This window comes from Salmo salar, chromosome 03 (assembly GCF_965601325.2).
Source record: "Salmo salar chromosome 03, fSalSal1, whole genome shotgun sequence".
Classification (NCBI taxonomy): Eukaryota; Metazoa; Chordata; class Actinopteri; order Salmoniformes; family Salmonidae; genus Salmo; species Salmo salar.
Genome location: NC_138293.1, coordinates 19,525,111 through 19,550,150, shown reverse-complemented (window position 1 = coordinate 19,550,150; position 25,040 = coordinate 19,525,111). Strand labels below are relative to the sequence as shown.

Here is a 25,040-nt window from a genome sequence, read left to right as displayed (position 1 = left end):
AACAAAGTGATAATTTGAAACAGGTCCTACTATATGCTTAGTTTAGAGTTACTTATGCAACTTTAGTTGGGATACAAACCTTAGAAAGTATTAGAAATGAAATAATATAGCCTAAGGCTGTATGAGCGACTCTAATGGTGACAGGCATGATGACACTCTGCTCTGTTTCATGCGCAGGCTGCACACACTTCATCAGTCTCTAATTCACAATTTGACAAGCACCTGATAATATTCTCATACTATTCTCAATTTAATCTGGTCTTTACATATAGCCTACTAATATATGTGTGGAATTATTTTCTATTTAGAATGGACCACAAAAAAAACGTCATCCTTAGCCTGCACTCTAATCGCAAATTGAGGAAGCGTTTTCTGCGGTTAGGTTTTTAATATGCCAGGTAGTAAAGCGGATTAAAGTGCTTAATTTTAAGAATTGAGACATAAATATAGCAGACGAGAAAGCTGGGATCCTCTTTTAAATAGTGGCCAGTCAAAACTCTGTTTTCACACGCGATTGCGCAATGACTGGCCTCATAAGAACATGCTTCACTAGGGTCTGTAGGCTATGGGCTCTCCAACCGTGTTCCAGGGGTCCTAGGCCTATAGGCTAGGCTTAGAGATATTTGGCCACTTTAGTTGTGATACAAACCTTATCAAAACATAAAGGTCTATGGGCCAGGCTACAAGAAAGGCTGCAAGAAACTATGATTTGAAAAAGTAACAAAAAAATGCAAGCAATGTTTCTTGCCTTAGATTGCACACGCTGGGCCTCATTCACAATTGATACTATTCTCTCAACTTCATCTTGTCTTTACATAAACTAAATAATATATGTGAAATTAGTTTTGACTTAGAATAGGCCATTATCATGCACCTGTCAGAACAGGGGCAAGGTAACAACAAAAAAATATAGAGAATGGAGGACGCTTTTCCCGCGGTTCCTTTTCATGCCAGCCAGGTAGGCTACTCTGGTTGGAAAGCGAAAGCAATGTGTTTAATATTAGGAAAGGTGAGAAATAAATATAGTAGGCCTAGCCTATTGAAAGATGATTGGATCCTCCTCTTTTTAATAGAGGCCATCAAAACCTTTCTCACGCAATTGCATATCATAGCCCAGTGGTTCCCAACCTGGAGTACTAGGACCCCTGGGGGTACTCTGCCCATCCACAGGGGTACTTGAGAAGACTCATAAGACCATAGGGCTACTGGTAAAATACACATGAGGGGTTACTTTTGGGGAACTCCGGGCAGAGCAAAATTCAGTTGGTATAGTAACTGATAAAGGTTGGGAACCACTGGCATAGCCTATAACACTTATTTCATTCCATGCATCAACCAGGTATGAGGAGCTGGCTCTCACTGCCCAACAGATGATCCTATTCCACTCAAACCCTGAATGCCAGGGCTCTCATGAAGTGTTTGATTTGATTTACGATTGCATTTGCATTGATGTCAGAGTAGTTTGAGGGACAATACAGCGCTGAGTACCAGACCATTAGGACCTGATGGAGGAACAATAGAGTACATTAGTGACTGGCCGTTTGGTAAGCTACTAATGAGCATCACAGCGCAGTTTTGAAGAAGCCTAGTTACCGTAACTCAACGGTCACATGGAATTTGACTGCGGTCATGACTCGTGACTGCTGGTGTGGTGGTAATACGGTCACCGTAACAGCCCTAGGGGTGTGTGGCTGTCTGTATTAGAAAGAAGCAAAAAAATGTTGGTACTTGTGTATGCGTGCGTTTGAGGGCGTCAACATCGGTGTGTGTGTGTACGAGGGCGTCAACATCGGTGTGTGTGTGTACGAGGGCGTCAACATCGGTGTGTGTGTGTACGAGGGCGTCAACATCGGTGTGTGTGTGTACTAGGGCGTCAACATCGGTGTGTGTGTGTACGAGGGCGTCAACATCGGTGTGTGTGTGTACTAGGGCGTCAACATCAGTGTGTGTGTGTGTGAGGGCGTCGAAATCAGTGTATGTGTGAGAGAGAGGCGTCGACATCAGTGTGTGTGTGAGGGCGTTGACATCAGTGTGTGTGTGATGCGTCGACATCAGTGTGTGTGTGTGAGGACGTCGACATCAGTGTGTGTGTGTGTGTGTGTGTGTGTGTGTGTGTGTGTGTGTGTGTGTGTGTGTGTGGTGTGTGTGTGTGTGTGTGAGAGAGACGTCGACATCAGTGTGTGCGTGTGTGTGTGAGGACGTCGACATCAGTGTGTGTGTGTGTGAGGACGTCGACATCAGTGTGTGTGTGTGAGGGCGTTGACATCAGTGTGTGTGTGATGCGTCGACATCAGTGTGTGTGTGTGAGGACGTCGACATCAGTGTGTGTGTGTGTGTGAGAGAGACGTCGACATCAGTGTGTGTGTGTGTGAGGACGTCGACTTCAGTGTGTGTGTGTGTATGTGTGAGTGAGAGAGGCGTTGACATCAGTGTGTGTGTGTGTGTGAGAGAGAGGCGTCGACATCAGTGTGTGTGTGTGTGTGTGTGTATGTGTGTGTATGTGTGTGTGAGAGAGGCGTCGACATCAGTGTTTGTGTGTGAGAGAGGCGTCGACATCAGTGTGTGTGTGTGAGAGGCGTCGACATCAGTGTGTGTGTGTGAGGGCGTCGACATCAGTGTGTGTGTGTGTGTGTGTGGGCGTCGACATCAGTGTGTGTGTGTGAGGGCGTCGACATCAGTGTGTGTGCCAATCACTCTTCTCACCTTTATTGACTCTTCATTGTCATCCTCATGAACAGAGCTAGAAGGAGAAGGTGTGGCCGACTTGCTCCCAGGAGGAGATGGGGAATTATGGGTAACGTTGTTTCCGCTCAGTCCCAACTGGGTGTTGAGTTGTGATTGGTTGATGGTGGTCAGCTGACTCTGATGTCCCATGCCTGATTGGCTCCTGGATCTGAGTGCTTCCATTGGTTGATGGCTGCTGTACCGAGAATCGGAGTTGACCATTTGTTGCATCTGGGGGAAAAATGTAGAGTTGTTTATAAATGGCATTAAAATAGCATACAATAATGCTACTTTTAACTCTCTTTAACCCACTCCTAGAAACGCTCTTGAAACAGCTCTGCTCAGTCACACTCACTCACACATACACTCACCAATGGTTCTTCACACACATCTTTGTTTCAACCATGACTGAAATCCTAACTAACAGTCTTCAGCACGAGAACAATGTAATTTTTGTCTTTCCACAGGAAACACGGTTGTAGGTTTGGATTGAATAGCCTCTTCAGTGTGCCCCCCCCCCCCCCCAAGAGTGTGGCCAGGTCACCTGACACCACAGGGACTGACAGGTGACCTGGGCGACACCTCACACCTGCTATTGTCCCCGACACCATGTCATACACAATGTCCCCAACACCATGTCATACACAATGTCCCCGACACCATGTCATACACAATGTCCCCGACACCATGTCATACACAATGTCCCCGACACCATGTCATACACAATGTCCCCGTCATCATGTCATACACAATGTCCCCGACACCATGTCATACACAATGTCCCCGACACCATGTCATACACAATGTCCCCGACACCATGTCATACACAATGTCCCCGACACCATGTCATACACAATGTCCCCGACATCATGTCATACACAATGTCCCCGACACCATGTCATACACAATGTCCCCGACACCATGTCATACACAATGTCCCCGACACCATGTCATACACAATGTCCCCGACACCATGTCATACACAATGTCCCCGACATCATGTCATACACAATGTCCCCGACACCATGTCATACACAATGTCCCCGACACCATGTCATACACAATGTCCCCGACATCATGTCATACACAATGTCCTCGACACCATGTCATACACAATGTCCCCGACATCATGTCATACACAATGTCCCCGACATCATGTCATACACAATGTCCCCGACACCATGTCATACACAATGTCCCCGACATCATGTCATACACAATGTCCCCGACACCATGTCATACACAATGTCCCCAATGGGTGAGGTTTGGGAGGAGAGGCTCACCTCAACACCAGGACAGGTGAGGCTTGGGAGGAGAGGCTCACCTCAACACCAGGACAGGTGAGGCTTGGGAGGAGAGGCTCACCTCAACACCAGGACAGGTGAGGTTTGGGAGGAGAGGCTCACCTCAACACCAGGACAGGTGAGGTTTGGGAGGAGAGGCTCACCTCAACACCAGGACAGGTGAGGTTTGGGAGGAGAGGCTCACCTCAACACCAGGACAGGTGAGGCTTGGGAGAAGAGGCTCACCTCAACACCAGGACAGGTGGGGTTTGGGAGGAGAGGCTCACCTCAACACCAGGACAGGTGAGGCTTGGGAGGAGAGGCTCACCTCAACACCAGGACAGGTGAGGCTTGGGAGGAGAGGCTCACCTCAACACCAGGACAGGTGACTCCTGTTAACTCTATAATCTACAGAGATTAGCTCCATCCATCCCCTCCAGCCAACTAACACCGTCACCCCTTATATCACCAATGACCCCATGACCTCTACTGCCTCTTCTCTCTTCTTTTTGAAGAACAGGTGAATAACACACTCTCTTTTTCCTACAGGCTACTTCCTGTGGCCAACCACTTAACACCTCCTCGTCTCCTTATACAGATGTGTGACTGTTGGTACCGCCAGATAGAGCACATCATCGCAAAAGTTTAGTAACTGTCGGTTACCGTGGAAAACAGCCTAATCCCCATGGTGACGTGAGGGAACTTTCCGAAGTATCGGAGAGGTGAGTCACAAGCCAGGTCATCATTATGACATTAATATGACTGGATACCAAAGATTCTTTTATCTTTGTCTGACTAACAATCCTACCTTATGGTATCAAAAACGTGGGTGGATTTAATTGGGGGAAAAAACTGCAAACTAGTGCATTACGAACAGGAAATTGGTGGTAGTGGAATACTGGTAAAAAGCTAGATATTTCTTTTTTTATGTAAAAGAGATTGGGGTAGTCGGGCTCATGACTGGCTAAGTGACATATCAGTTAAAAAAAATCACATCCCAGAACTGAATTTCTCTTTGACAATTTCCCTATTTATCGAACACTTACTCAAATGGAGTTCATTATAATCACCTATCGGTGGTTAATAACAATATGGCCAGAGACTGAGAGAATGAAGGCTAAACGTATAGAAGACATGGATACATCAGTCCAGCCTCTTTCATTCCTTGCCACGGCAACAAGCTCTCAGCCTCGTTGCCTGGCAACCATAATTCATAGCCACTCTAAATGGATGTTCTGTGAGAACATTAAGGTGAATGGGAACAAAATACCCGTTTGTTAATCTGGGGAGTCTTTCAGCCAGCAGGTCATCCAACCCAGCTCCTTTTCCCTTCTTGCAAAAACAACAACAATTTACGAATGTTGAGCAATAGAAAACACAAATGTTTAAGTTACTTAGTGAATGTGAAACATAATCTTTTTTTAATTTAAGAACAAATTCTTATTTTCAATGACAGCCTAGGAACAGTGGGTTAACTGCCTGTTCAGGGGCAGAACGACAGATTTTTACCTTGTCAGCTCGGGGATTCGAGCCAAGATGTTTTAGTTACTTAGTGAATGTGAAACATAATATGGTCGTAGCCAAGATGTTTTAGTTACTTAGTGAATGTGAAACATAATATGGTCGTAGCCAAGATGTTTTAGTTACTTAGTGAATGTGAAACATAATATGGTCGTAGCCAAGATGTTTTAGTTACTTAGTGAATGTGAAACATAATATGGTCGTAGCCAAGATGTTTTAGTTACTTAGTGAATGTGAAACATAATATGGTCGTAGCCAAGATGTTTTAGTTACTTAGTGAATGTGAAACATAATATGGTCGTAGCCAAGATGTTTTAGTTACTTAGTGAATGTGAAACATAATATGGTCGTAGCCAAGATGTTTTAGTTACTTAGTGAATGTGAAACATAATATGGTCGTAGCCAAGATGTTTTAGTTACTTAGTGAATGTGAAACATAATATGGTCGTAGCCAAGATGTTTTAGTTACTTAGTGAATGTGAAACATAATATGGTCGTAGCCAAGATGTTTTAGTTACTTAGTGAATGTGAAACATAATATGGTCGTAGCCAAGATGTTTTAGTTACTTAGTGAATGTGAAACATAATATGGTCGTAGCCAAGATGTTTTAGTTACTTAGTGAATGTGAAACATAATATGGTCGTAGCCAAGATGTTTTAGTTACTTAGTGAATGTGAAACATAATATGGTCGTAGCCAAGATGTTTTAGTTACTTAGTGAATGTGAAACATAATATGGTCGTAGCCAAGATGTTTTAGTTACTTAGTGAATGTGAAACATAATATGGTCGTAGCCAAGATGTTTTAGTTACTTAGTGAATGTGAAACATAATATGGTCGTAGCCAAGATGTTTTAGTTACTTAGTGAATGTGAAACATAATATGGTCGTAGCCAAGATGTTTTAGTTACTTAGTGAATGTGAAACATAATATGGTCGTAGCCAAGATGTTTTAGTTACTTAGTGAATGTGAAACATAATATGGTCGTAGCCAAGATGTTTTAGTTACTTAGTGAATGTGAAACATAATATGGTCGTAGCCAAGATGTTTTAGTTACTTAGTGAATGTGAAACATAATATGGTCGTAGCCAAGATGTTTGGCCTAAAGTGGAAAATAAGCTGATATGTCCAGCCTTGGAAATCATTAAGTCCCACATTGAAAAGGGAAATTGGGTTATATGGTTTAAGAGTGGGGCTATGAGGTTCAATATCCCTGGCTAGTAGGACCCGGTCGCTAAACAGGTCTGATTCATGGAAATAAATATGCACTAGGGAAAATCAGAAAGACCATGTAGACCGCACACGGTGAAACCACGTAGCTCCTCAGTGGTGGAAGTGCTGATGACACATTATATTCAATATGGTGAACATGGCCAAAGGCAGAACGAATAATGGCTGAGAGCAGAGGTGAGAAGTTTCACTTTGACAAGAATGGGAGATTATCTCCAATACCTATGCAGAGTAGGTAACCACGGTTAGTCATGTCACCTTTCACATTGTGAGGTTTCTGCAAGGAAAGACAAATCTAAAAGTTAAAGTTTCGTTTCTTCACTTTTTGAAAAGTCAAGACTTGCATTGAGTGTATTTCTTCTGAATGTCACCCCACCAGATTGTTTTCAATTTCTAGTGAATAAATATCAGGGGAAAACTCCTCATCAACCATCTAAAAACGAATGGATCATCCATTAGTACAGAAGAGATCCAATGGGGTGTCCAGGCTTTTGTTCTATCCCAGCACCAACACACCTGATTGAACCAACCGACCGCTCGTCAAGCCCTCCATTACTTGGATCAGGTGTGTTGTTGCTGGGATGGAACATATGCCTGCACCCACAGCTGCCCTCCAGAGCAGAAAATGGCACACTGCTTGCTAGTGGCATCAGGCTAGACTCACCACAGACAGGGTGCTGGACATCAGGCTGCCATTTTGGCTCAACAGCCCTCCATCCTGGCCCATCATGTCCATTCCCTGCAGGTGGAAGGGGTGCAGGCCACTCTGGGAGTGAGAGGGGGCCAGCGGGTGGTAGGAGCCAGACTCCGACTCTGGTAGGTGGGGGTGCAGCATGTGTTCTGGGATGGTGGGAGGTGTGATGGGGGGAATATTGAAGTCTTCATCCCCCAAACTGGGCACTGGGTAGGACTGCTAAAGAAGAGGAGCGGGAGAAACAGAATATGTTAGAGAAATAATAATATAACAATATTATAATTTAGGATAAATGTTTTAGTGGATGCAAGTCCAACCAAACTGAGCACTCAAACACATTAGGCCTAAGAGCACAGTAGAGGTGGATGCTACACATTGGTAGTAGTGGATAAGGTGAGTTTTCCCTGTACAATGTAAAGCTCTTTGAGCGTCTGAAAATCAATCCAATTCATTATTATTACAGTATTATACTACAGCTTAACTACAGCACTGCGATGCAGAACATGCAGATGGCATCAGATAATTATAGTAGTCATTAATAGATTACTATAGTTCCGTGAGTCTTTATTAAGACTGCAGTGGGACTTCTGTAAATACCTCCTAAATTAGTTATATTATTAGAAGGCAATTAGGATTAATGATGTACACTGCCTTGAACGATTCTTATGATCAACAATACCAACAATGAGGATTAATCATTATCGTTAATGCAATCACAATTACTTGACTTAATTCATGCATACATGATCAACTACACATAGGAAACATATAAGTTAATTTCACATGTAAACAAATGTGTGTAAATGCATTAGGCATGTTTTTGAATGATTCAGGCTAAATAAAAGGGGGTTTGAGGGTATGTAAATGTATGTAAAAAAGTCCCTCATTAACGTCTAATTAAAAGGCTTATTTTATGCGTCTTCACAGTCAGTTCCACTTGGCTGTGCAGGATGATCTGTCTCCCTCTCAATCTCTTTGGGCCCCTTTTTAGCTCGAAAAATGTATAGCAGACAAGTAAATGAAAGGCAGTAAAAATCTGAAGCAAACCATAATTGATTCTGTAAACACTGCAAAAAACTGCACTCACCTCGAATCAACAGGAAATGTGTGTTAAGGTCTACATCTGTACCAGTGGAGTCTAGTGGGAGGAGCTATAGGAGGATGGGTTCATTGTAATGACTGGAATGGAGTAGATGGAACGGAGTAAAACATGTGGTTTCCATATGTATGATGTGTTTGATATCGTTCCATTGATGCCATTCCTGTCTTTACAATGAGCCTGTCCTCCTATAGCTTCTCCCACCAACCTCCTCTGATCTATACAGCTCTGAAATAGGAACCATTTCCATAAAGAGAGAAAGAACTATTCAACACATCAAATTGCTCTTGATCAATTAGACCCACACAATTTAGTTTTACTCGGTGAAGCTTTCCAAAAGACAACAGCACAACAAATCACACTTCTGATACAACTTAAAATGTTTTATTTTTCTCTCTACCCCAGAAGTGTCTTTTTCCTAGTTTCATCAGAGGGCTCAGGAGTTCCGTTCTGTCTCTACTACCTCCTCGTTGATTCCCTCCAAGATTTTCATTACCACTAATTTATAGCTTTTATTTGCTGAAAACAAAATGGAGCTGACAGACAGCCAACTCCAGGCAATTAGGCAGAGAATCAGTTCCAAAACCCATCTCTACTGAAATACCAGCCCAACTGTTCTTTTAAAAGACGGTAATAATCGTTTTAATGAGCTTCCTTCAGCTTCTCTCTCTCTCTCTCTCGCTCTCTCTCTGCTAAAAGCCAACATTTTGCATTCATTTGCATATTTGATTGTGTTTCCTCTCACAGATGTCGAAGTTGGTTGGTTGGTAGGAAATATGTTGGCACAATTCATGCAGTAAGGTTTTCAGGAACGCAAAATGATTTTGCTGTCATAAAAAAAAAAGATTATCATAATGGTTGTTGCCTGGGCGTTACTTGATGATATTGATATTGCTTCAAATTTGACAAATGATTTTGTTTTGCTTATCATTTCTCTATACATAGGCCTACAGACAGACCTTACATTGGGACATAAAAGGCCAAGTCAATGTCGTGTCAAAGGCGTTTCAAAGTATGGACATTAAACATTGAGAATTACATAACAAACAAGACAGCTACATAACTAACTTCCTGTGCAGAATTCTGATGTAGTTGTTTTTAAACTCTGTAGGAGCTAGGAGCTGACAGGAAAATGCTGGCAAGCTTGAACAAACAAGACGAACTGGCAACAAACAGACAGAGAACACAGGTATAAATACACAGGGGATAATTGGGAAGATGGGTGACAGCTGGAGGAGGACAGGTGAAACAGATCAGGGTGTGACATATCATAAGTAGACATAATTGCAAACTTAAATCCTTCCAATAGAAATAAAAAAAAAATATTTAGTTATGAATGTAACTTTAATTAAATGAATCTTCACATGGGATGATTACACTGAACAACAAAATAAAGGGAATATTGAATGATCCCCAATGATCCATCACATCTCCCAAAAACGTTTTCAACATACATCTGTAAAATGATGAGTCTAGAAACTAAAGCTTTGGTTGTCATCCTCTCAGGCTTCCATGTCTTCTCCCTGGACCTCATCAATGTCCACCTCTTTAACATCAGACTCTGAGGCCTCATCTTCACTGTCACTTTCCAACCTTGTTGAGGATGGCGCGTTGTCAGGATCAAAAAGCCAATTTTTGAACCCTTGTATTGGTCAGCCTGTTGCGTGCGTGTTCCCAAACAAGGACCAGTTGCGCTCTGAGGCGGCTGATGTTGGTGGGATTTGGAGGATGATGGAGGCAACAGGGGAAAGAGCCTCAGATCCACAAAGTCTCTTCCACCAGGTGGCTGATGAGATATGTTGGCACGACTGCCATATTGCATCTCCATCCCAAAGCCCTTGCTTGGAAGTGTACTTCGCCAGACTGCCAAGAACCTTGCCCTCATCCAGGCCAAGGTGGTGAGACACGGTAGTGATGACACCATAGGCCCTGTTGATCTCTGCACCAGACAGGATGCTCTTGCCAGCATACTTGGGGTCCAACAAGTACGCTGTAACGTGTATGGGCTTCAGGCAGAAATCTTCACGCTTTTTGATGTATTTCAGAACTGCAGTTTCCTCTGCTTGGAGCAACAGTGAAGTGGGCAGGGCAGTACGGATTTCTTCTCTTACATCTGCAAGCAGAGTCTGAACATCAGACAGGATGGCATTGTCTCCCTCAATCCGTGCAATGGCTACTGCTATAGGTTTCAGGAGTTTCAAGCTGCTTTACCACTCTCTCCCAAAATACATCATCCATGAGGATCCTCTTGATGGGGCTGTCCATATCGGCAGACTGTGATATGGCCATTTCTTGGAGACTCCTTCCCCTCCAGGAGACAAAAATTATAACACCACCCAAATGGGTGTTGCTGGGCAGCTTCAATGTGGTGCTCTTATTCTTCTCACATTACTTGGTGAGGTAGATTGCTGCTATAACTTAATGACCCTTCACATACCTAACCATTTCCTTGGCTCTCTTGTAGAGTGTATTCATTGTTTTCAGTGCCATGATGTCCTTGGGGAGCAGATTCAATACATGAGCAGCACAGCCAATGGGTTTGATTGGAGGGTAGGACTCCTCCACTTTAGACCAAGCAGCCTTCGTGTTCACAGCATTGTCTGTCACCAGTGCAAATACCTTTTGTGGTCCAAGGTCATTGATGACTGCCTTCAGCTCATCTGCAATGTAGAGACCGGTGTGTCTGTTGTCCCTTGTGTCTGTGCTCTTGTAGAATACTGGTTTTGTGGTGGAGATGATGTAGTTAATTATTCCTTGCCCACGAACATTCGACCACCCATCAGAGATGATTGCAATACAGTCTGCTTTCTCTATGATTTGCTTGACCTTCATTTGAACTCTGTTGAACTCTGCATCCAGCAAATGAGTAGATAAAGCATGTCTGTTTGGAGGGGTGTATGCTGAGTGAAGAACATTCAGAAATCTCTTCCAATACACATTGCCTGTGAGCAGCAGAGGTGAACCAGTTGCAAGACATTCATCAGCATTTCTCTGACTACGTTCCTCCATTGAGCCAAAAAACCTTCTGATTCCAGGAGGACCATGAGCTGTTGCTATCGATAAGGTGTCTGATTAATAATTTTCACCTCAAATAGAAGTAGAGGGACTTTTGTCAGAGGTTGCTTGTTGTGAGAGCTGAGGGAACTTTATGCACTTGGCCAGATGATTCTGCATCTTTGTTGCATTCTTCACATGATTCACATATAACATTAACTGCAGTGAAATGTCTCCACACATTAGATAGTGCCCGTGGTGTTTTCCTGTAAAGATTGAGAAAAATAATTGTAAAAAAAAATATATATACAATTCCATGTACAGATAAATAGTTAAGCAGTTAGATTAAACAACTCCTATGTAAGATAAATGTTTTGAAATGAAACATGTACGGAAACAGGTGAATTAACACTCCTCAGTTAGCAGGCTCAAGCAAGCTAAAACCCACATGGTAGCAAAAACTAACTAGCAGAAACTGTTAAGAAGTTATAAATGATTTAAAAATACTTCGCTGTAGGCTACTATTTACTAGTTAACAAAAAATAATGTATGTCATTGTTACGAATCCCTTTGGCCCTGCAGTCTAGGGGGGATGGAAACGAGACCCGTAACATAACTTATGCAAATTATAATAGTGAAAAGGAACAGTGAGAACAAAAACCACAGACAACTTAAATCTACCGTCAAACTCTTAGGGTTTATTTTTAAACACACGGTAAAGGGGGGCGGGAAAAGGGGCTGAGCTGGACCCAAGGAAATAAATAAGTATCCATAAACACCCCTAAGCTAGACTACCTGCTTGAACAACGGCTAGCTCACTAGCCAATAAAATACAGTGGGTGGTCCGCCCAGTTCTAACTAGTGTACTTAGACAAAGTACTCATACGGGTATTGTATGCCCATGGGAGACTTGTCTTGGTACCCCCTTTTCCCACCATCAAACAAACAGTCAACACGTTAACAAAACAATACTCACAGGTACCGGACAAATGTGACATGTAGGAGAAAAATCCAAAAAGAGAGAGATGGAGAGAGAGAGAGATGGCGACACAGAGATATTGAATGACAGAGAGATTGAGCTTCTGACTGGGTTTTTAAACCAAGGGAAAGGGGCTGTGATAGGGTAATGGAAAAGGAGCAGGTGTCTTCTGATTAGCAACTGATTGGTGACTGATGATTGCCACCTGTGAGGGGAGAAGGAGAGAAAAGAAATACACACACAGGATACACACACAGGATACCTGTATCCGTAACAGTCATATAAAATAAATTCACCCCACCCAGTACTGTAATCAAAACTTACCAGAAAGCATGTAGTCCTTGGCTCAGACAGTGTAGTAGTTTGGGCTCAATAGCATCTCATTAGTGTGCAAGATCTTGAGAATCAGCTGCACATGTGATGGAAGAATGCACTGTGCATGCAGAGGGTTGCTATTCCATTGAATTGGGGATAGTTTAACCAAAATATGCCACAAGACCTACAATTGCCTTACATGTATCCCACAAAAAAGGTTCACTGTTATAAGCTAAGTTTTTTGATGAATTTAAGCAAAATTCCCAGAATTCCTGGGCTTAACTTCACATGGAAAATATCCGGAAACATTCTGGAAATTTACCAGAAAGTTTCTGACCCTTTGCAACCCTACTTGTGATAATTAGCACCCTAAAGTAAAAAAACGTTTTAAACTAACATTATCTGAAGGTGTTATTACTAAGTAGTTGTTTTTCATGCTGTCATTCATTTGTCCTTTAGAAACAAAAAGCCCATTGCCACGTGAGCATATTTTCTTATACCAAGCCTTGTCCTGAATAAATGAAATGTTCTTCTTTCTGTCATTCTCTTCAATCGCCCATTGTCCCTTTCAGTTGAGAACAATGGTAAGTCCCTTTCTGCTCAGAACTATGCAAATGCCTGCTAGTGGGCCTATTTTGATTAACCCCATTCAAATATATTGTATTCTTATTACAAATGCACCATTCAAATGGAAATGTTCTCCTAACATTAGTCTCTAGAATGACAATGATTAGCAACAGTTGCAGAGCCTTCACCTTAGTTGAAAAAACAGACTAATGACTTATAAGTCAACTTCAACCAACATCAAATCATGAAATGGTTTTTCTATTTGAAAATGTGTAACAACAGATGGGTGCAGTGCAGACCAGCCATCTTCAAAATAATTTGATCATATTGAGATATTTCTCTCCTTTCATTTCACTCATATCTAGTCAACACATCATTAATAATGCTGTAAGATGTAGTGTGTGGTAGAGGGGTGGGAGATGGGGAATTCCCTCCAACCAAGTTAAGGCCCCCACACCGCCTACACATGCAGTTTTTATGATGAATAATTCTTGTTTTATTTTGCCTAAAAATGTTCCACCCAGCACTTGACCTACCCATAAACCATTGGCCCAATCTGGAAAGGTACTCTCTTTTTTATCAGGGATCAACTGTTTCATTGTTTGAGATAAAAGTTGAGATAAATACAAAAAAACGAATGAAAATATCTATTTTGGATTTGTCTAAGATAAGCCTGAGTAAAATAATCAACATGGACTAAAAAACAACAAATAAATACAAATTAAATAGACTCAATATTTATTGTTTTAACAAAATGAGATAATTTAGCCTCAACAGCATAAAAAGCTTCCATATGAAACAGTCCCCCTCCCTTTCAATTCACATTGAAATATGATTTATTGGCATGACAATCTGCGAGCTGCAATGTTGCCAACACAATTAATAATGAAACAACTTCTTTCTGCCTCTCTATTTCTCCTTCTTTAATACTCTCACCAAATACTACCGAGCACAGACCTAGAAGATGTGAGACTAGTTCAGGTTTCACAATAAGAAGAAATCCACCTAACAGCTACTGAACCAATGAAGGGGACATGCAGAATCAAACATACTGTACCTAGTTCTGGGACAGGGTTTCAAACATTTTGGATTCGACATTGAAATGTGTTTAAGTCATAACTCTATAACACCTTTGATTTTAGACTCGGATAGATGTTAGGGCTTTATACTCTATTCTGTGTTGTTTTTCTGCCTCGCCTGTTTGAGAGCAGCGCTGTGCTGTTGCTTAACCCTGTCTGCTGCCGAGATGTTCAAGGTGAACAGAACTGTTGCTGCCAATAAAACGAATTACCTGATCCCAAAGGTGTGGATGAGGTATGTGTATGTGTGTGTGTGTGTGTGTGTGTGTGTGTGTGTGTGTGTGTGTGTGTGTGTGTGTGTGTGTGTGTGTGTGTGTGTGTGTGTGTGTGTGTGTGTGTGTGTGTGTGTGTGAAATACAGTATCTTTCATAATGAATAATTCTTAAACTTCATCATCAATATGCCAAAGTAAAGTAATAAGGGCTTTTGATTTGCAGTATGATGCAGGCCTGGGTCGAAATGTTGTCATAAAACACACCTTGGAGAGATTAGATCGAAGTGTGTAGTCTTTCTTGTTATACGAGTGAGGATTTGAACTTTCATCAACTGACAAGTGCCTGCCTTGTGTCTGAGCCCTGAAACCCACTGGTGGTGAATTTGTTGTTGTGTATTCACCCAGGGTAGCCGGGGTCCATCGGAGTGAGCGGGGCCATCTCGTTTCCACAGTGGTCCAGTCTGTTTGGCGCTGAGATGCGTCTGGTGGGGGTTGGGAGGCACACGGAACTACCAGAGGGAACAGAAAGTTAAAGGGTCACCACAAGGTCATAGAAAGATGGAAGGAAGAACCCTTAGGCACAGATCTTGGATCAACTCAGCATCCTCAAACGAGGCCATTAACCATCTGGGCGGGAACGTAAAACTAACCTTAGGTTAGCTTCTAGAGAACAATGATAAACATGTTCTCTGGACAATCAGGTTGCTTTATCTAACCATACAGGGCACGGTTAATCGAATATTCAAGTATCTGAATGGACATTACTATTTGATCATTTTCACATTTTAGTCATTTAGCAATGCTCTTATCCAGAGCGACTTACGATCACTTGCGAGAGTCTTAAATAAAAATACAATTATAGGCCTATTTTAACAATGAAAAGGCTTTTAAAATCAAATTACATTATCTAGATGACATTGCTACACACAAGGATATACCATGACATTTGAAATTCCTAATTTAATAAAACAAACTTTTGAATTGAGTTTTTATGACATGCACCCCATAAAAAAGACATACAACAGGGAATGTGAATTACTGTGTGGATTATAATTCATGGCCATTTTTGTAGGGGTTGATACATTTTTTAAAGGGAAAATCAGGTCTGAAATTTCAAAGTGGAAATTACAAACTTCAGAAGCCTTTTTAAACCTCAAATCCACTAAACATTTTACATTTGCTTTGCAGGAAAGTTCTCCACCAAAAGGGTGATCAAATTAAGATCCTACATCTGTATGTCTTCACACCCCAGAGGTAAATACATGGGTGAAGCACCTTTGGCAGCCATTACAGCTGTGAATTATTTTAAATAAGATTCTACCAACTTTGCACAACTCTTAGGGCAACATATATCCATTGTTTTTGTCAAAATTGCTCAAACTCAGTAAATTTGGTTGGGAATCATAGATGGATAGCAATATTCAAACATTGTCTCTGATTGTCAAGCAAATTTAAGTCAGGACTGCGACTAAACCACTCAGGAACACTCAACACATCTGGACAACTACAGAAACACTCAACACCTCTGGACAACTAAAGAAACACTCAACACCTCTTGGAAAGCCATTCTGGGGTGTTTTTAGCATTAAAGTTTGTGTAATTGTCCCGCTGAAAAATAAAACTATTATAGAATTAGGTTTTCAGAAGACTGAATGAAGCGGGGTTTCCTCTAAGTTTTACCACAGTCCTAATTAAAGGAGTCTAAGTAAACCAGTATCAATATTTTCAGTAAATAAAATAACTGTTGTCATGGATATGGGAGACTGTGTGAGTGGCATGCAGTAGATTAAATGATGTCTAATCAAAATTGATAGAAATTATGCAAATTGCTGATGTAGAATGGCATAGCAATGGTGGGTCATAACTGATGTATACATCCATCATTCATTTTCATGAATTATTCACATTGACTGAGATAGTTTTGTAAGATATTGTGGTGATTGACTTCAGCATATTACTCTGATTACATGACTATGAAAAACATTAGAAAAAAAAGAAAAAAAGTACCAGGCATGCTGTGCACACCTCAGTAAATGTGTTTCTGACTATAGCGAAGGTGAAGACAGTTTCATATATGCGTGCAAAGGGTGTGAATTGCTCTGAAACGATACTTTCAGACATTAATATGAGTCAGAACAGAAACCAAAAACAATCGTTCCCCAGCCCAATATTTTAGGAACCTGACCGAAATTTGGATTTTTTTGGGATAAATGTAATTGTAACGACTGTCGTAGCAAGGAGACCAAAGCACAGCATGTTGAGTGCTCATTAGAGGAAACTCCGTTTTTTATTTTTATAATGACTTTTTATTTTAACACAGAACACTAAAGAAAATAACAAAAGCGAAAACGATCAGCTCACAGTTCTGTCAGGTACATAGACTAAACAGAATACAACTACCCACAAACACAGGTGGAACAAAAACCCTACTTAAGTATGAGGACCAGCTGCCTCTAATTGGAGATCCCCCCCAAAAAACAACAACATAGAAATAGAAAACTAGAACTAAACATAGATATAGAAAACATAGAAAAAAAACTGTCATGCCCTGACCTACTCTACCATAGAAAATAACATCTTACTATGGTCAGGACGTGACAGTAATTTTCACTTGTATAACTAATTCATGACACTTCTACTTCGTAATGACAAGAAATGAAACAGAGTTAAAAAGGGTTAACTGCAATGTAAGCAATAGAATATGTGTTGCTACATATGATGCCTATTAGCTAAATTACCAGTCCTTTCATTGAGATTGCCCCTTTTGCAGACAGTAAATATGGGATTGAAGAAGTTGAGCTTTAATGGAACAATTTGTCATTGTTGTAAATAAATTATTGGTATAATGTTCTTGAATAACATTCATATTGAGTGATATAGTATAGCGCAACTTGTTATTAGACTGCACAATCATCCCTTGAAAATGCCTGGGTACAGTATCCTATTAAGAGCTATTTGTGAAACCACAGTCTCCAATTCGTTAGCTCCATCGCCCTACAGCCCCTAGACTAAGGGAAGGGAGGGAAGCTACGGCTAATTAACACAAAGCCTTTAGTTAATTAATAAAGTAAGTTAATTACCCATTTCCAACAGACAGGAACACTGTGTTTGAACTAAAACACAATAAAGGTGAAATTAAAGCAACATGAAATAATATCTGAGCGCCATCAGCTAGGATTTGACATCGGGGAGATTTGATTAACCAATCTTGCTCAATTTTGCATGCCTTCTCAAACAGCTACAAAAGTCTTCTCTTGAGTTGGGCTCAGGGATGGAACAGTTGTTGAACATCTGAGCTTGTGGTTGTTTGTGGGGGAAAGGTGGGGAGTGTGTGTGTGTGTGTGTGTGTGTGTGTGTGTGTGTGTGTGTGTGTGTGTGTGTGTGTGTGTGTGTGTGTGTGTGTGTGTGTGTGGTGTGTGTGTGTGTGTGTGTATCCCACATCTGTTGATATGGGGTAAGGATGTTAGGGACAATACAGGTTGAATCACAATAATTGTTTGCCAAAAATGTAATTTTTGTAATGTCAATCCTTTGTATGAACTGCAACATTATTACACATATTATTAGTTAATTGTGGAAATAAATAAAGATATATATTTTTAAATAACTGTATACATTACAATGGAGGTGAGGGCGTTGGAAATGCTTTGGTCAGTTAATCTGCTTCTGTTCTGTGGGTGGCACTGTGTGCTCTTTATAAAGAATGGGTCCTAGGATATAAGTGGACTAGGGTGGTCTGCCAGTCACTCAAGTGTAATATATTATAAAAAATAAAGTGAACTGGATGGAATATGGGGAATTTTTTAATCTTCAACATAGAAATGCTACCAAAAAGAATTTACTGAAACTTGTTACAAATGACGGAGTAACCCATGATTCACCAAACTATATTTTGAAAGAGGAAGCAAAGTACTTTAAGCATACGTTTTCATTTCAGTCTCCTCCATCTCCACTAACCGAAGTCAATTGTAAGGATTTTCCCCCTATTAATAATGTAAAATTAACAGCTGTACAGAAAGGCTCATGTGAAGGCCAAATTACAGAGGAGGAACTTATTGGTGCAATTAAAGCCCGTAAGTCTAGGAAAACTCCTGGGCTGGATGGCATACCAGTTGAGGTATACTACACCTTTTTTATGTGCTCAGGGGAGCTTTATAAACATGTTTTAACCACTGCTATAAAAATGGTAGATTATCAGATACTCAACAAGGTGGTCTGTGTTCATTATTACTGAAACAGGACCCAAGTGGTAAATATAAAGATCTAGTTTATTTAAAACATTGGAATCCCCTTAAACTTCAGTGTTGTGATGCAAAAATTCTAGCAAAGTGCATAGCGCATAGAATTAAAAAGGTATTGTGGGATATTATTCATACTAATCAGACAGGTTTTTTTTTACATGGATGATACATTGGAGATAATTTAAGAAAGGTACTGGAAACAATAGAACACTATGAAAAATCTGGGAAATCAGGCCTGGTATTCATAGCTGACTTTGAAAAGGCTTTTGATAAAGTACAACTGGAATTTATATATAAATGCATGGAATATTTCCATTTTGGAGAATCTCTTTTACAATGAGTAAAAAGTTATGTATAGTAACCCTAGGTGTAAAATAGTAAATAATGGCTACTTCTCAGAAAGTATTAAACTGTCAAGAGGAGTAAAACAAGGTTGTCCACTATCGGCATATCTATTTATTATGACCATCAAAATGTTAGCTATTAAAATCAGATCAAACAATTATATCAAGGTTCTAGATACTAGATTACGTATTGGATCACAAAAAAATACAACTTTTACATTACCGTGTAGTTTACCAATAAAATGGTCTGATGGTGAAGTGGACATACTCGGTATTCATATCCCGAAATAAAGAAATTATCTCAATACAATACATTTTAATAGAAAGTTGGCAAAAATAGATAAGATCTTGCTACCGTGGAAAGGAAAATACCAGTCTATTTGTGGGAAAAAAATCACCCTGATTAACTCTTTAGTCATATCCCAGTTTACCTATTTGCTTATGTCCTTGCCTACACCTAGCAACATGTTTTTTTTTTTATTATATAAGCAAAAAATATTCAATTTAAATTTGGAACGGCAAGCCAGACAAAATTAAATGGGCCTATTCATATAATGAATATGAATTCGGAGATCATAAATTATTAAATATTAAAGCATTAGACCATTAGATTAAAGGCTTCCGTCATACAAAAGTTACACTTGAATCCGGACTGGTTCTCAAGCAGATTAGTAAGAATGTCTCACCGAATGTTCAAAAATAGCCTTTTCCCCTTTATTCAGATTACAACCTCTCACTTTTGGTTATTTGAAAATGAAATCAAACATAGCTATTTTTAAAACAAGCCATAGAAAGTTGGTTGCAATTTCAGTTTAATCCACCAGAAAAGACAATAACAAATATTACAACAAATATTATGGTTAAACTCAAATATACTAATTGATTAAAAAAAACTATATTTTTGGGAAAAAAGGTTTAAAAAATATATAATCTTTGTAAATGATATCATACATAGGACTGGTGGAGTTATGTCACACATGCAGCTGACAGAAATATATGGAAATGTCTACCCTACTCAAAATTACAACCAACTAATTGCAGCATTACCGCAAAAAAATGGAAGAGGCAAGTGGAACCGGGAGAAAGTAAGGAACTTGACTGTCGGCCCTGCATTAAAGACCAAAATTGGCTAAAGAACATTGTGATAAATAAAAAAGTATACCAGTTTCATTTAAGGACCAAAACATTGACAGCTGTGCCATATAGATTGCAAAATAGTTAGAAGAGATTTTCGAGAGATTTTCGATGTACCGATTCCATGGCACATGGTTTATGAACTGGTACACAAAACAAAGCTGGATTCCAATTAACCAAGGGTTTTCCAATTAACATTTTTATAAAAAATTCTTGCAACCAATAGATTGTTATATATGGGGGATACAACCATCCCAGCAGAGACAGAATCATTAGATAATTTATTTTGGTACTGTCCACGTGTAGCTTGTTTTTTGTCGCAGGATCATGAATGGCTGAAAAATTGCAACATTTGCCTGGAGCAGTGCTGGGTGATTTAAAAAGTAATTGTCAATCGATAAATAATATAATAATACTATTAGCAAAAATGTTATCTTTAATTTACAATATGTAGAATCTATGAGAATATAAAGGTTCAGAACTTTTGTGAAACATCACAGCACTGTTGAAAAATATATGGCAAATAAACTGGATGGTGTTCAGAGATAGATGGGAGGGGTTGAGTGGAGCTGAATGATGGGACTAAAAACAAACAAAAGACAACTATTGTAAAATATACTGTGTCCATAAAATGTATATAGTATGCATAAGCTGGAAGTAGAAGCCTAAGTGTTGTTGTCCATTAGTTTACTCCAATTAGGGGAGGGATGGTAGGGTTATGGGAAAATAATAAAGGAAAATAGATTTTATAGACAGTATCAGTCAAACGTTTGGACACACCTACTCATTCAAGGGTTTTTCTTTATTTTTACTCTTTTCTACATTGTAGAATAATAGTGAAGATATCAAAACTATGAAATAACACATATGGAATCATGTAGTAACCAAAAAAGTGTTAAACAAATCAAAATATATTTTAGAGTTGAGATTCTTCAAAGTAGCCACCCTTTGCCTTGAGTAAAGTACTTTAACAGCTGCAGCATGAATAATTGATATTTAGTTTGTGGATTTCCTAGCCATCTCGACGTGGGAACTCCCGCCCCTGTGTTTTTTACTCATTGTACATTTTGTCATGAGTCCTTTTATTAACTCTGTGGAAAGGGGCGTTCCCTGACGTTTGGGTATAGTGTCTGTGCTCACGGGGGCGTGGCCACTGACCGATCATAAGTTACTATGAAAAACAACTCTCATTTAGAAGACTAAGATCACACTGTTATCTTTCCAAAAGTATTCTTATGCTTAATAATTTATTTTATACAACATTCAGATGCAAACCCTATAATTGAGAAGTGTATACAAACAAAGAAACAGTAATGTGTTTCTCCTGTCCTTCATGAGGTCACCAAATGAAACAAACTGGACATGACTGTTCCTTAAGTGTCCACAGACCAGTCCAACTGCTTGTAATACAGGAATACTGTTCAATTATTCAACCTTTTGATGTACAAGTGTCTCTCTGTGTTCCACAGTCACATTCCAATCTCGATATTACAGAGCCCAGAAGCAGAGTATTTTACGACCGCCATAAAGCGGCCCCCTCCACCTCTGCGGGAGAGAGAGGGCGCTGTAGAGCGGAACCACTGTATCCTGATCCTTCAGATATTCACAGGAGAGTTATGACAAAACTTTCAAAGTTCTTGAAATTTTCCAGATTGACTGACCTTCATGTCTTAAAGTAATGATGGACTGTCATTTCTCTTTGCTCATTTGAGCAGTTCTTGCCAAAATATGGACTTGGTCTTTTACCAAATAGGGCTATCTTCTGTATACCAACCCTACCGTGTCCCAACTTTTAACAAGGTACACCTGTTATTTGAAATGCATTCCAGGTGACTACCTCATGAAGCTGGTTGAGAGAATACCAAGAGTGTGCAAAGCTGTCATCAAGGCAAAGGGTGGCAACTTTGAAGAACCTCAAATATTAAATATATTTTGATTTGTTTTAACAGTTTTTTGGTTATTACATGATTACAAATGTTTTATTTCATAGTTTTGATATCTTCACTATTATTCTACAATGTAGAACATCGTTTAAAATTGTTTATATATATAGGGGATTGGAAATGATGCAGACAATGACATTGATGGAAGCCACAATCTATCTGCAATATTAAAGCTAATTAACCCGCAAAAAAATGTTTTCATTCAAAATTACAAAAAATATAATAAAATAAAAAGCTGATGGGTGGGCCTGGAGAAATGTCACCACTCTCAAATTCATAGACAGAGCAATGGATGTAAGGACTGGCCATCCATGATATCAAAATGATAGTTTTAACCATATTATGAGGCAATACAGTGTTTGTTTACATTTACATCGTTTATAAACACTGGAGTAAAGAAGCTTATATTTTGGGTTCTGATGGAGTACGACAGTTGAACTAATCTCAAGAGGCGTTTATAAGTTATATTCTTCAAGAATCAATGGGTACATATCATTCATTTAGAAGTCCAAAAATGAATGTAGCAACTGCTGATTGCCCCTTTAAGTCATATTCTTCAATAATCTGTGGGTATACTATATTATATAATTCATTTGTAAACCCCAAAATTGATGTAGCAACTAAGGATTCTAGCTTTAAGGGCTTAGCACTAACCCCCCTCACACACACACACACACACGCTCATGCACACATGCACAAACACACACACACACACAAACACAGTTAGTCTACACCTGTTGTCTACAAAGCATGTGACAAATACCATTTTATTTTATTTGACACACACACACACACACACTTCCAATCCATTTGCTAACCATTAACTTGTGCACTGGGCCATATCTAAGTGGTATTTACACTTATCACACGGCCCACTATTACATGCTCCCTGCTCAAAATGTGATTCACCTGAGGCCAACCCCAACAATAACAGAGACACACCACCAGTATCCTGAAACAATCTACCATCCTCCTAGGGCAGGTACACTACATGACCAAAAGTATGTGGACACCTGCTCGTCGAACATCTCATTCCAAAATCATGGCCATTAATATGGAGTTGGTCCCCCCTTTGCTGCTATAACAGCCTCCACTCTTCTGGGAAGGCTTTCCACTAGATGTTGAAACATTCTTGCTCAGCCACAAGAGCATTAGTGAGGTTGGGCACTGATGTTGGGCGATTAGGCCTGGCTCGCAGTTAGTATTCCAATTCATCCCAAAGGTGTTCGATGGGGTTGAGGTCAGGGCTCTGTGCAGGCCAGTCAAGTTCTTCCACACCGATCTCGATAAACCATTTCTGTATGGACCTCGTGCACGGGGGCATTGTCATGCTGAAACAAGAAAGGGACTGCCACAAAGTTCGTCTAGAATGTAATTGTATACTGTAGAGTTAAGATTTCCATTCACTGGAACTAAGGGGCCTGAACCATGAAAAACAGCCCCAGACCATTATTCCTCCTCCTCCAAACTATACAGTTGGCACTATGAATTGGGGCAGGTAGCGTGTTCCTGGTATCAACAAAATCCAGATTCGTCCGTCAGACTGCCAGATGGTGAAGCGTGATTCATCACTCCAGAGAACATGTTTCCACTGCTCCAGAGTCCAATGGCTGTGAGCTTTATACCACTCCAGCCGACGCTTGGCATTGCGCATGTTGATCTTAGGCTTGTGTGCGGCTGCTTGGCCATTGAAAACCATTTCATGAAGCTCCAAACGAACAGTTCTTGTTCTGACGTTGCTTCCAGAGGCAGTTTGGAACTCAGTAGTGAGTGTTGCAACCGAGGACAGATGAGTTTTACACACTACACGCTTCAGCACTCAACGGTCCCGTTCTGTGAGCTTGTGTGGCCTACCACCAGTGGTGGAAAAAGTACCCAACTGTCATCCTTGAGTAAAAGTATCAGAGGCAGTGGGGATGACCAGGGATGTTCTCTGTTTAGTGAGTCCTCCAGATCAGAGGCAGTGGGGATGACCAGGGATGTTCTCTGTTTAGTAAGTCCTCCAGATCAGAGGCAGTGGGGATGACCAGGGATGTTCTCTGTTTAGTAAGTCCTCCAGATCAGAGGCAGTGGGGATGACCAGGGATGTTCTCTGTTTAGTGAGTCCTCCAGATCAGAGGCAGTGGGGATGACCAGGGATGTTCTCTGTTTAGTGAGTCCTCCAGATCAGAGGCAGTGGGGATGACCAGGGATGTTCTCTGTTTAGTGAGTCCTCCAGATCTGAGGCAGTGGGGATGACCAGGGATGTTCTCTGTTTAGTGAGTCCTCCAGATCAGAGGCAGTAGGGATGAGCAGGGATGTTCTCTGTTTAGTGAGTCCTCCAGATCAGAGGCAGTGGGGATGACCAGGGATGTTCTCTTAGTAAGTCCTCCAGATCAGAGGCAGTGGGGATGACCAGGGATGTCCTCTGTTTAGTGAGTCCTCCATATCAAAGGTAGTAGGGATGACCAGGGATGTTCTCTGTTTAGTGAATCCTCCAGATCAGAGGCAGTGGGGATGACCAAGGATGTTCTCTGTTTAGTATGTCCTCCAAATCAGAGGCAGTGGGGATGACCAGGGATGTTCTCTGTTTAGTAAGTCCTCCAGATCAGAGGCAGTGGGGATGACCAGGGATGTTCTCTGTTTAGTGAGTCCTCCAGATCAGAGGTAGTGGGGATGACCAGGGATGTTCTCTGTTTA

General features: G+C 40.6%; 1 protein-coding gene across 3 annotated transcripts in view; it reads right to left on the bottom strand.

Moving 5' to 3' along the window:
• The window catches only part of LOC106599578 (thymocyte selection-associated high mobility group box protein TOX), an 81,246-nt gene that overhangs the window by 17,074 nt on the left and 39,132 nt on the right, over positions 1-25,040 (bottom strand). For 2 of the 3 annotated variants that reach the window (XM_014190867.1, XM_014190869.1), the window contains exons 3-5: positions 15,101-15,208; positions 7,423-7,671; positions 2,704-2,955 (exon numbers count right to left, since the gene is read on the bottom strand). In XM_014190867.1, coding sequence (XP_014046342.1) covers positions 2,704-2,955; positions 7,423-7,671; positions 15,101-15,208 — 609 coding nt within the window. The remainder of the gene's footprint in view (positions 1-2,703; positions 2,956-7,422; positions 7,672-15,100; positions 15,209-25,040) is intronic. The other variant, XM_014190870.1, reaches the window with a different exon arrangement.